This window comes from Pseudopodoces humilis, chromosome 10 (genome assembly GCF_049639895.1).
Source record: "Pseudopodoces humilis isolate 2021_Gansu_Grassland_sample_001 chromosome 10, ASM4963989v1, whole genome shotgun sequence".
Taxonomy (NCBI): Eukaryota; Metazoa; Chordata; class Aves; order Passeriformes; family Paridae; genus Pseudopodoces; species Pseudopodoces humilis.
The window spans coordinates 23580207-23592869 of NC_142209.1; the positions used below are offsets into that span (position 1 = coordinate 23580207).

At 51.9% G+C, this 12663-nt stretch overlaps 1 protein-coding gene across 2 annotated transcripts; it reads right to left on the reverse strand.

The window, feature by feature from the left end:
* Positions 1-553: 553 nt before the first annotated feature.
* TAL1 (TAL bHLH transcription factor 1, erythroid differentiation factor) lies at positions 554-12074 on the reverse strand. 2 transcript variants are annotated; one of them, XM_005521133.3, is made up of 5 exons: positions 11948-12074; positions 10488-10637; positions 8893-9321; positions 8039-8130; positions 554-3695 (listed from the first exon to the last, which is right to left on the reverse strand). In XM_005521133.3, coding segments are annotated over exons 2-5 (942 nt in total). In that variant the 5' UTR covers positions 10490-10637; positions 11948-12074; the 3' UTR covers positions 554-3276. The 2 variants fall into 2 exon arrangements, with proteins under 2 accessions (XP_005521190.1, XP_014106398.1); XM_014250923.2 differs by lacking the exon at positions 10488-10637.
* Positions 12075-12663: the final 589 nt, after the last annotated feature.

The following is a 12663-nucleotide window of genomic DNA, read 5'->3' on the forward strand; positions in this document are numbered from 1 at the left end:
TAATGGACCGCTTAGCCAGAGGAATAAACACCCCCTAATTGGTGCTGTATATTTTTAAAAGCACTTATGCACGTGGCTGTGATAATTTCTTTCTAAAAAAAAGAGGAATTGCTCTCACTGCCTGTTAAATCATGCCTGCCATGGCGCAGAGGGAAGTGCATGGCCCCCAGCAGCCCCTTCCTTGCACAGTCAGCCTGGCCAAAAGAAGGGAAAAGGCCACTGGAGCCTTTGGGGGACCTGCAAGTGGCACGCTGGGGTAAGGTGGGGGCGGCTGGTAACGCTCGCCTGCAGTGGGGCATTGCTTCATCGCCTGCCTTCCTTCCTGCCGGCCCCGCACGCTCTTCCTCCCTCCCCGGCTGGACCGTGTGAGTCAAGCAAGGAGAAAAAAAAAAAACAGATTAGCAGATGCTTTTGCAACGTTTTTTGCTGCTCGTTTATGTCTTTGGCTGGCTGGGAATGGGCCACGCTGGAGTCTTCACCCCACGGCACAAACACCAAACTGATGATGGAGTCAAGTGGTGAGGTGGGACAGAGGCAGACAGCGAGTGGAGGCTGCTTTGTAAAACTTTATTTAGAAATATTCTTGATATATTCATTATATATATATATTTATATATACACACACATTACAACAAATGTGTTTTCTAAATAGCACATCCACAGTGAGTTGAGACTCAGGGTACCAGGTCTGGTTACTTCATTTCTGCAGAAAAAATGCAGAAATCCAAGGGGAGGGTGGCAGAGAAAGGGATGGGGCTGAAAAAACCAAAATTGGTAAGGCAGGAATTCACTCACACGGTACGACATTGCCCCAGAGCGCTGTTTCCAACAGGAATGGGGATGATGGTCCACACAGCGAGAGATGAAGCAGGCAGGAGGAGAGGTGGGCAGAGGAAATGTACCATTCAAATCACAATTAAAGTACAGCTGTACATACCCCGGGGGACCTGCGGAGCTCCCTGCAGGAGCCCGTGTGCCTGGGGGCATTTGGGGGTGCTGACAAGGTTGTACCATTTTCCCAACTGTTCAGCTACCGAGGAGATACAAACAAGGACTAATGGGTTTGTGTGGAATGAGGCATTTCTGAGTATCAGTGAACTATTTATTTTTTTTCTTGCGACAGTTCAACAACAAGGGCGTAAAACCCCCACCTACCCCACCCCAGGGTTATTTGGGAACCAGGAACGGCTTTACCCGTGTGACAGCACCCCCTTACCCCCCTGAGGGTCCCCTGGCAGCCCCCCCTGCTTGCCTTTCCTACCCCTGGCACCAGTACCAGTCCAAACCTCTTCCTCAGCTTCCTCACCCGCCAGCACCTGCCCTGGCCCAGGTGAAACCTGGTTTCCCCTCTGGTGAAAACCCCCATGCACAGGAAATACAGACCCAAGAAATTCCATCCTTTCCCCCAGTCTAAGATGGGGGAGATTGGTGCTTTCCAAAAATTTGGGGGCTATGCTGGAAATCCTTGCATGGGCCAGGATCCCTTCCCAGGCAACTAATTCTGCCTGACATGCCAAGCCACATGCCAGACTCTCACCTATTATTTACAAAGAGGCATCAAAACCAAGCAGGGATGGAAATGACAGGGCTCTGAATGAAGCCTGGACGGGCTTGCAGACACCCACTCAAATTCTCTGTGTTCCCTTGTACCTCAGCATCCTTGGGAAGGCACGAGCGCGGTGGAAGATGCCCCCACTCAGAAAGACTTACTCTCTTCCAAAGGATGTTTGTGTGTGGGTTTGGGGTTTTTGTTCTACCGTATCATGGTAGGGATTTCTGTGCCTTGACATGTCTGCAGAGGGAGAGGATGGGTTTGGGGCAACTGCTCCATCAGGCCTCGGGAGATGGGTTGGTGAGAGGTGGGCCTGAAGCAGCAGTGATGGCACAGGGTGGTTCTCAGCTCCCACCACAGCAGCGGCCTCCTGCTCCCCTCTCCTGTTTCCCAAACGCCCTCCTGGGGGGCAGCAGGATCAGAGGATCAGCTCACTCACAGAGCTCAGTTTTGCAGCAGTTTGAGCACTCGGGAATGGAGGCTAACCCCACCACTGATTTTACTGCTTCCCCACAAGATTCAGAGAAGCTGTGGGCTCCCACCAGCCTCGACAGGTGAGGATATTTCTAACACCAGAATAAATCCAGCACTATTGTCCACACTGTGGGCAGTGGCACAGGTGAACCGCCATTTTCACACAACAAAATCAAAAAATTCAAAGCATATCATCAAAAAACCTTTTTATAACCCTATGTACACGCACATTGTTGATACATCATTGACTCCTTTTGCCCTTTTTTTTTGCTTTTTTGAATTTAAAAATCCCCCAGTCCAAAGAGTTACTTCACTAGCAAGTATTTTCTTCCCTTACCAACTCTGAAACTCATCTTTCTTGAGGGAAGCTCTGGCCCCACAGAAACTACTGGAAAAACTCTAGGGGACCACAGCAGGCTTTAAATTCACCTGCTGAGTGTTACCAGCAGAAGGATCAGGGACTGGGAGGGTGGCAGAAAACACCTATGTACCTTTTCATTCAGTGGATACTGCATGACAGTGTTAAACAGAAGTAATCCCATGTCATAAATACAACAAGCCCAAACAATCCGAAATTAGATAGAAGAGAAAGGAAGAAAGGGAAGGAAAAAAATAAAGAAAGAAAAAAGGAGAGAAAAAGAAATCGTCTAAATCCTTTTAATGGTTCTTTTGCTGAGGGTATTTTTTTTTTCACCTCTTTAAAAAGATACAGTCAAAAGCTCTCGGACAACAGGAATACGTGGCCAGGCTCCTGCTCAGACCAGCTGGATGTGCCACAGGCTGCAGAAGTGCTGCAGCACTGGCGTGATGCAGCAGTTTCCAGCACCACGTGGAGCTGGAAAGCACTGGTGGCCTCCGTGGGCAGTGAAAGAGGAGTTCCATGCCTCACCCAGATGACTGTTTGAAAAGAGACGCTCACCGAGTGGTCTGAAAACCCTCAAATGCTGGAGAGGTGCCAGCCCTGTCTCCTTCCCCTCCTCAGAGTCCCATCCCGAGCAGTTCTGTACAACGAAGATGACTTCAACGCTCTTCTTCTTTGTACGGTCACGTACCTAAACCCCGAACGTTCATCTGGGTTGGTGTCGTCCTCAGCCAACGTGCCGGCCGCTCCTCCCCGGGCTGGGGCGAGTGGGCAGCCCGAGCTCCCAGGGAAAGGCAGAGTCACAAATCCCACAAGCAAAAAGTTCCAGCAACTGCACAGCCAAGCCTGGCCTCTCCCCCGTGGCGCTTCGGGAGCAGCGTGAGGGTCATCACCGCTGTGCGTTGCCTTCTACGGGGAGGATGGCGTGGTGCAGGCTCCGCGTGTGCTTCGAATCCAACGTCTCGTGCTCTTCCGTGAAGCTGTCCGGGCTCGCCGCTCCGTCCAGGGAACTCCCACAGCTGGAGTTGGGGGACAACATGTCCTGCAGGAGGTCTTCCTGGACTATCCCCGAGTCTTTGTTCACTTTGCCCCTTTGGTTTCCTTCTTCCTCCTGGTCGTTGAGCAGCTTGGCCAGGAAGTTGATGTATTTCATAGCCAGGCGCAAAATCTCGTTCTTGCTCAGTTTTTTGTCGGGCGGGTGGGTGGGGATGAGCTTGCGCAGCTCTGCGAAGGCCCCGTTGACGTTCTGCTGTCTCCATCTCTCCCGGCTGTTGGTGAAAATGCGACGAACAACTTTCGTGTGAGGACCTGCAATTCCAACCACGCAGAATTAGGAGCTGGGCTTAACAGGTCAGGTATTACTTTGCTGAATAGGTCACCCCTTTGAAAATTAACTAATTGGTTAATTTTAGTGAGGTTTAATCAGCAAGGCAGTGAAACAAGAGTTTCCAGCTTAGTAGAAGCTGACCCCATGATCTGAGAAAGCTGTAACTTCTGTTCAATCCGGTGGAAGGGAAAAATTGGGTGGCATCTCTTTGTCTCCTCAGTTATCTAAATTTACCTCTCCAAGGAAGAAGGCTTAGGCCATGATACATGTGCAGAAGGCTTCTATAATTTTAGGGTATCTCAACCCATCAACAAGGGTAACTCAGTGACAATGGTCCTATTAAAAGTTTATCTCATTAGATGGCTCTATTTTCTATCCCAAACATTGTCTAAAGAACACACCATTGGGACAGGAGGAAATAAGCTTGAGCAGAGGCTTTGACAGCTCTGAGATCCAGAGGTCTTCCCTGCTGAGAGAGACAACAGGATTGCCACCAGCCCTCTGAATGAAAGGGGATGAGGAGAGGTAGGAATTGACCCACACTGACCCACAGAGTGAAGGCAGTGTCCTGCTGGAAGGGTGATCACAGGTGAGGATGGAACAGTGTCACAGCTGACCTGAGGGCTGCCTGCTCTCTCTCCTCATCACTGCCACAGGGCAAAAACTCCCTCTGACACTAATTGGAGAAGGGACTCCAAATTGATAGAGGTGTCCATTTGACCTAATGACAAGTAACCTCCAATTCCATCTTGGACTTTTACAGCCATGTTTCTGAGAGGGGATGCTACATAGGATGAAGGCACAAATCACACCAATTCTCCTTTCAGCACATCAGGACAACTCCTGGTGTACATGAGAAAAGCTTTGTCTTTGTGCTAGAAGAGACCCAAAAGCACATCTGCAAAGTACTGTTCTGCAGGAGCAGCAGTGCTGTAAATCAGGATTGCAGGTCCTTGGGTACATGGAACATGAGAGAACACTACCATAAGATGCTTCTATTATTATATTCTTCCCATCATCTCCTTCAAGAGACATCAACAATGGAAAGTCACATCAATCTCATGAAAATCTGGAGGAATGACTGGGGCAGAAACTCCCATGGGATAGGAAGCATCACATATGATGAAAGCCATCACAGAGTGGGAAGCAAAGACTTGCAGGTGACACACTGGTGATATTTGTCTCAAAGGACTGTGGAATTCCCATTCTCCCCATCTCTCCCCTGTATTCCCCACTCTGAGACCCCTGCCTAACTTCTCCCTCCTGGTGGGAACAAGTCCCTGGCCTTGGTGAGCAGTTTAAGCCACAGTTCTGACATCTCCCAGTGGAACCAGCACCCCAGGACACATTTAAACACCTTTACTCTTTTCTAGCAAAACTGCTGGCTGCCTTGACTGTGGCACAGAAGCCAAACAGGTGTGACTTTTTATAAGCATCCTAGTCAGGCTGCACCTCAGCAAATCCCACCTTGCACACCAGAAGTGGAATCCCTTGTTCCAGCTGATCAGAGACCACCGCACTTTCCTCTCTTCAGGGGAAGCAGAGTCCCTTCAGTCCAGCACACCACACACAACACCCTGCACTGCAGAGTTTGCATGGGGACACACTCCCAAGCAGACAGATTAAAGCTGCCAGCTTCTCCAGTGTGTGAGCAGCCACACAACTCACTCCTCCTCAAACTGTGCTCAGAGCTGGGAGTCCCCTAAAATCACAAACAGCCCCTGGGACAAGCTAAGGGATGTAGAAATGACAAACACCTCCCTGACCTCTAAGATTCCAATGTGATGCTTTAATAAAGGCAATATTCACCCCCAAACAGCACCTAATGCCCTTTGTGTGAATTGATGTGCAAGAGCTCATGCAAAGGGAAGGTTCCCTGTCCCTGATGTGTGCAGCCTGCTATGCCACAGGATTGTGGGGAAGGTGACAGGGACCAAGGGCCCCCAGCAGCACTGCTAATCAAGCAGTGAAGAACGTGCTACATCCTACTAAAATAATGTGACATTATAAACACTTGGCCATTTCCAGACAAGACAAAGCAACTGGTCTTGAATCCAGAGAGAGATGGAGCTTAAAAGCTCTTTACTCCCATAAGGGTATGGGAAGTAACCCCATCTTGGATACTACTCATTAAAAAGAAATCCTCAAGAGACTTTCAAACATGTGTTTCTGTTCAGTGAAAGTTGATGACTAAAAGGCATCTTTTCATAAATTGGTCAGAAACCAGAAAAAAAAAAAACCAAACCAAAAACCTGTAAATTTTCCTCCAGGGGCACCCAAATCAAGCTTCAGTAAATAAAACAAATTCTGACACCACTCAAATTCTTGATTCCTGCACTAACTGAATTAAACATATATTTTAGAAAGAGATCAGGCTTTGGTCAAAACATGTCAAGCAGTGGAGGAAATTAAAATGCCCCATAGCTGTGTTATAATAGAAAATCTATTTCTCATAAAAAAAAACTTGCTTCATAATTAATTCAAGCAATTAGATGAGAATTTTTGCCTGGATTTTGTTATAATGGATTGACTGATGCTTTCTTAAATTGTAATTAGAAATGTGAGGAAAATTAATAAAAATATGATCTTCCAAAGTTCCAGGATATACTTTTCTAGAGATACTTTTTTTTATCATCACTTCTAGCTATTCTTAAAGAAGATATTAAATGGAACAGAATTTCAATAAAACAAATAAAGAACTACTTGTGAAAACCCCACCACTTATTCTCTCACAGAAAAAAGCACAAGCACAAAAGTGTCTGGCAAGGCTTTCCTGCCCTTCTGCAGCCCCCAAGGGCTGAGGACCCTCCAGAGTGATGCTCCTGTGTGCTGTGGATGCCACCCAGCAGATGCCCATCAGAGCAATAAGCAAAGCCCCTCAGACCACACAGATGCCTCAGCATGGAATGTACCTCCCTACAAATTATTCCTGTTTAGACAACATAATCTGGTACCGTTTTTCCCCTCAGAAAACGTTGAGTCGAATCTTGGAAATTCACATGAACCAGAACCTGCAGGATTGGGCCCTATCTGTACACCTGCATCAAACTACATCTTCAAAAACGTGGTTACAACCAAGTATTTCTGTAATACTTAATACCTAATTTAATAGCAATTCCAAAGCTTTAGTCAGACACCAAGATCTGATTTTCTCTGTAACTGCTAAGCCTCAGAATCAAAACCCAGACAAAAAGCTCTTCTTGTGCCGGGGCTGTAACCTCCCCTGTCCCATGGGGCAGCAGTGTGAAAGGACCAGGAGGGCAGAGAGTGGGGAGAGAAGGACTGGTTAATGCAGATAACACCCTGAGCCTGTCAGTTTGGGATGCATTATTTTGGTCTGATGAAGGTGATGATTTGATTTTAGATCAGCTAGGTAGAAGGAAAGGGACAGCTAGCTGGAAAGGCAGAAAATTAGTAGTCCAGCAATTGAAATGCAGCGTTTACAATCGCTAAAGAGAAAACAAATTTCAGTGAATCTCATTTGTACGGGCTATTAACTCCAGAGATAAACAGAACGGCCTGCCACGTGCAAATTGTTCTTGCAAATGTCCCTTTGCGTGGGCAGCATCCCGTGGGCAAATATCCCTTTGCACGCAGCATCTCACACCTCAAACCTGCTGTCAGGAGCCGGCAGCAGATCCTGCCCTGCCCTCTCCCCGCCTTCCGTTCTCCGAAATCACCCTGCGGCTCCAACAGAGATGCCACCTGGGATCTCTGCTCGAACAACGGAATCCCACCTTCCACATCTCCTCCCCGGCTCTGCCACGGGGTATTTCACGGCAGACGGGACGGGTGTGTGGATGTATACTGAATTAAGGGATCAGCCACGCGCCGCTGCAGACCTCAGCACAGGGTTAGCTCTTCGCATCCAGGAGATTTAAGACAGGTTATCCTTTCTGCCCAAGGCTGCGGTCTGCAGGGCGAACTCCTCCTGGCTGAAAGGGTTTACAGACGCAGCATCTCACTGCAATGGCCCTGATCTGCACTTCAACAAAGACTTACATTTATTGTCCTCTTTCGGATTTAATATCTAAGCAATTTGCAGAATAGGGATGTAACTAACCGAGGGCTGAGCTGCATCGCTGGGTGCTGGGTGAAGGCAAACTCACCGAGCACGCTGCTGGGCACCGCTGTGGGCTCCGCTTACCGGAGCCACTCTGACTCCCTGGCCATCCTATTCTCGTTTTACGGTTTGGGGGTTTAGTCCTTTTATTATTTGGGGATTTAGTCCCAGAGTGTGGCATCGTGCAGGAACTTGCCCCCTTAGGTAGACGGAGACATCCCCCCTCCCCCAAGAGGCGGCGTAGGGGCGAAATTCTCTCACCGTCGGTGATCTCCATCTCGTACGGAGAGGGTCTCCGCTTCACTCGGTTGCTGCCGTACATGGAGAAAGAGTCCGGTTCGCCGAAAAACCCGCTGCAAAGAAAGGCAGGCAGGCCGTGAGGACACACCGACATCCCCCCGGCCCGGCCCCTGACGGGAGGCTGTGTCAGGGGCCGGAGGGAAGCGGAGCCGCTCCGTGACCTCGGAGCGAGCCCGCGGCTCACGCAGCCGAGCCCGGAGTCGTGCGGTGACACCACACGCGGCCAACCGGGGGCACGCAGCGAGAGACGCCAGCCCTGCGCGGGCAGGGGGATGTGAGCGGCTTAGGGCAAAATCTCCCCCATTCCCTCGGCTTTGTGCTCCCCCACCCCAGGCGGGCACGCAGGACCCCCGGGCCGGGTCCCCGCCGCAGCTTTTTTCTGGGAGACGAGGCGGGGGTCTGTCCCCGCACACGCCCCGGGCTGGCTCAGCCCCTGTCAGAGCCTCTGGTGGCCCTTGGCTAATTTGCGGGACTCGTCGGAGAACAGAGAGAGCCCGGGGAGCTCGGAAGAGCTAAACCGGTCCTCGTCCGTTTATTGACGGACCCCTTCTCTCTGCCCAGGACTTTACCACTGCAAAAATTTCTCCTTCGAGGAAAGAGTTTTTCGTTTCTTCTTTGACTCCCCCCTCCCCTTTTTCCCTTTCTCTCTTTACAAAGTTGCGCGCTAACCCGCGAGGGCGAGCCCCGGGCAGAGGAAGGGATGCTGCTGCTTCTGCCCCCGCATCTCCGGCCCGCACCTCCCGCCGCCCCGCCACGGCCCGGGACACCCCTGGGGGAGCTGCTCCGGAATGGGACGGGACAGGGGAGGCACGGACCTGTTGATGGTGGCCAGCGGCTGGCCCAGGTTGTAGAGCATGGCCCTGCCGGGGGGCTGCAGCGGGAGCGCGGGGGGGCTCAGCTGCACCATGCGGGCCTCGCAGGCGGCCTCGGCGGCGCGGCACGGCTCGGCTCCCGGCGCTCTCTGCATCGCGTCCCCCGCCGCCTCACGGCTTTTTATGTCCAGGGAGCCCCCCCGGCGCACCAGCTCGATGACGGGCACAGGGGCGGCGGGGGGCCCGGGGGAGGGCCGGCCCGCCTCCTTGGCCGCCCCGTTGAGCAGCAGCTGGGGGTCCGCCGGCGCCTCCATGCCCCCGCGGCTGCTCTCCGGCTCGCTCGTGGTCTCCGCTTCCGAGTCGTGCCGCCGGGCGGGGCGGGCATCGCGGGGGTCACTGGGGGGCGGCGGGGCGGGCGGCCTGTCCATCGTCCTGCGGAGAGAGGCAGCGCTCAGGGCCGGTCCCGCACCGGGACCCGCCGGGGGCTTTACCCCGCCACGGGCACCGCCCCGACGGGGGGGCCGCTTCGGGGCTCACACCTGGTCGGTGAGAAACGGGGGAGTTCCCGATCCCCCCAAATAATGTAGAGTTTGCTGGCGGTACCGGGGGGAGGTCTGTGGGTCCACCCCGCCGGGCCGTGCGGTGCCGTGACGTCACGGGGCGCCCCGGCCCTGCCGTGACGTCACGGAGGCTGGCGGAGCTTTGACGTCTCGCAGCGGCCCGGTCCCGCTCGGTGGGGCCGGGCCGGAGCCCCCGGAGCCCCGCGGGGATTCACATGGGCACCATCGGGGCCGCCGGGGAGCCCGGGCAGAGCCCGCAGCACCGCCGAGGGTGCGGGTTAAACTGTGCCCCCAAATTCCAAATTCCTCTGCGGGAATTTCTCCCCGTTCTGGGCTCGCCGGCGGTGTTTGCTGCCCTGCGGAACCGGCCCAGCCGCGGCCCGGCCTGCCTGGAGCGGCCTGAGCCTCACGGGCGGCCCCTTCTCCTCCCATGATTATTTTTTATTGTTATTTATAAACTATCGAAATATACCTGAAACCACTTTTTGGGGGAGAGGGGGTTAAAGCAGCCCCTAACGGAGTCAGTCCCCCCGCGCATTCGCTACCGCAGGAAGGAGGAAGGGGCCCGGCACACAGCATTGTCCCCCTTCTCCCTCAGAACAAATGCTGTCACGACAAGGCACCTCGCGCCGAGGGAAGACAGCGATATCGCGATTATTTCTATGCTTTATCTCCTACATATACCCTCGTTCGTTTTTTATTTTTTCTAGTTGATTGATTATTCTTTTCTATATAAATAAGGAGCTTCACGGAGGAGAGAGCTGCCACCCATCTTTCTTGCTCCTTTGCCTCGGGAAATTTTTTATTTCGTTTCTGATAGGCTGAGTCGCGAGGAAAATCAAAAAAACAAACAAAAAAAAAACCAAACCAATTTTTTTTTTGGCCATATATCTCGCTGGAAAATAAAATAAAAAATACTACAACCACCCAACCTAAAGCACAAGTTCTCTGCTTTCCCTCCGGGCCCCTTCCCGCCAGCCCTCTAGAAAGAAAAATCTAATTGCCTATTCCGATATTGTATAGGAAGAGATTACTCACATGTGTCATATTTAAGTAGGGACACCGCAAGTCTCTCCTGTTTCAACAAAAGCGCTCTCAGTGTCAGGCTGAATCTACTCCTCCCACCTCAAGGTACTTACGACTTTACAGAGAGGAAGGACACCCGCATCGGGATAAAACTGCTAAATCCTGGGAGGAAGAGAAGGGGGGGAGAAAAAAAAAAAAAAAAAAGGAGAGGGTGGATCTCGTGGGTCCGGATTGCCAGAGATCAGTGGAGGGAGAAAGGTGCAGGGGAGAGGGAAGGAGGGGACAGCACCCCGGGGAGGCCCCTGTGATAGGGAACAGCGGCCACCCCCGGGTCCCCCCCCGCCGCCGCCGCCGGGAGCCGCCGCCTCGCACACGGGGCCACAACGAGCGACGGCCATGGCCTGGCGTGGAAAAAAAAAATAAACAGAGAAAAAAAAGGCGTGAAAAAAAAAAGAGCCCTATATTTGGGGAGAATTGGGCGGTTTTTTGGACACATTGCAAGCCCGGTCTTCCCGGGAGGAAATCACAGACGGGGCCGGACACGGGGTTGTTTTTCTCCCGATGGGCTCGCACGAAGCGGCGGCGGCGTTTCTCCCACGTCCGGCTGGAAAATTTAATTCCTAAAGGGGCAAATTAAAGTCCTCAAGGGGCCGGTTACCGGCCGCGCTCCCGGCCCAGGAACCGCGACAGCCGGCACCGGGCCGGCGGCGGAGCGAGCCCGCTCCCCGCTGCCCAGAGACAGGAAGGTGAGGCCGGTTCACCCCGCTAACGAAATCACGAAAAATTAGGTTTTCCCCTTCTTAAAAAAAGAAATAATCCCGATGGCGTCTGTTCTCGCATTTGTTAAAAAACGAAATACGCAAAACAGCAAAGATATCGGCAGAATTTTGCCTTAAATTGGGGTGGTTTCGTTTAGAAAAAATGGAGGGGGGGCATTAAATCCCCGCCCGCTGGTTTCTGCTCCGCAAAATCCTTTTGTTTTCCAGCAGCCGATCGGCAGGAAATTTCCAACCCAAAAGCGCACCTCTCCCGCCGTCCCTTTGTAGGGAAATCGCCCCAAAGAGAAGGGCGGGGGGGAGCGGGATATCGGGGACCCCCCTCTCGGAAGAAGCGCTCGGGTTCTGGCCGGGCCGTGTTCTGGTGTTTGTCCCCGGGGAGAGGCCGGGGGAGCCGGGCCCAGGGGGAGCTTTGCCCCCAGCGCCCCGCAGCCCGTCCCGGCCGCCGCCCGAGGGTCCCGGGGCGGTGGGGGTGCCGCACCCCACGATTTCAGAGTGGAAAATGTATTCTCCTCCTCACCGACTCCGCATCAAAGAATAAAAAAGATTAAAACCCAACCACGGAAAAGATTTTGTGTTTTTTCCCGTCTCTCATGTGGGGCAGAAGCCCCCCAGAGCTCACTCGCTGCCCCCCAGAACCACATCCCGCCGTTCCCAGCACCCACACTTCTGCAGAGCCGATTCCTCTTTACTCACCATTTGCTTTTCATTGGGAAAAGTGAGTGGAGCCATTTTGTGGCCTACGCATCGCGGCTATATTTGTAGTAAGTGTTGGGTGGCTTCAGCTGGGTAGGCTCTAATTCCACATCACGTCCAGTTTCCTATTTAGTATGGAGAGCGGAACACTACTGCAATGTGGCCGAGAGAGATAAAACCCCAGCAGTGGCCCGCCTGCCCTGATAAGCTTCTAAACCCATTATTTATGAAATGATTCATTATTATTTGGCAATTTTATCGAAGGAAAGCGGAAAATTATTGCAGGGATATGCATAGGAATAACTCCGGAATGCATGCCTTCTAGCTTTTTATGTGTGTGTGCTTAGATGCTCTTAAAAAGACACTGAAAAAAAAAAAAAAGTAATAAAAAATTGCACTGTGGCTGCCCGCATCTGAATAGCGATTCTTTATTTTAGTCCTCTTGGAGGTTATTATGCCACTGTTTTGTTGTTTTTTTTTTTTTTGGTTTGTTTTTTGTGTTTTTTGGGGGGATTTATTTTGGGGTTTTTTTATTATTATTATTAAATATGGAACACCTACTCCGTTCTTAATTAAATTTAATGAGCCAAAATAAATTGTTGGAGATGTTGAGAGAGGGGGAAGGGGTGTGGGCTGCTTTGGGACAAGAGGAGGTAAATAAAGTGCATAGAAAAGAGATGTTTTGGAGAAAAGCGGTCCCAGTCCCCAGCCCTCCT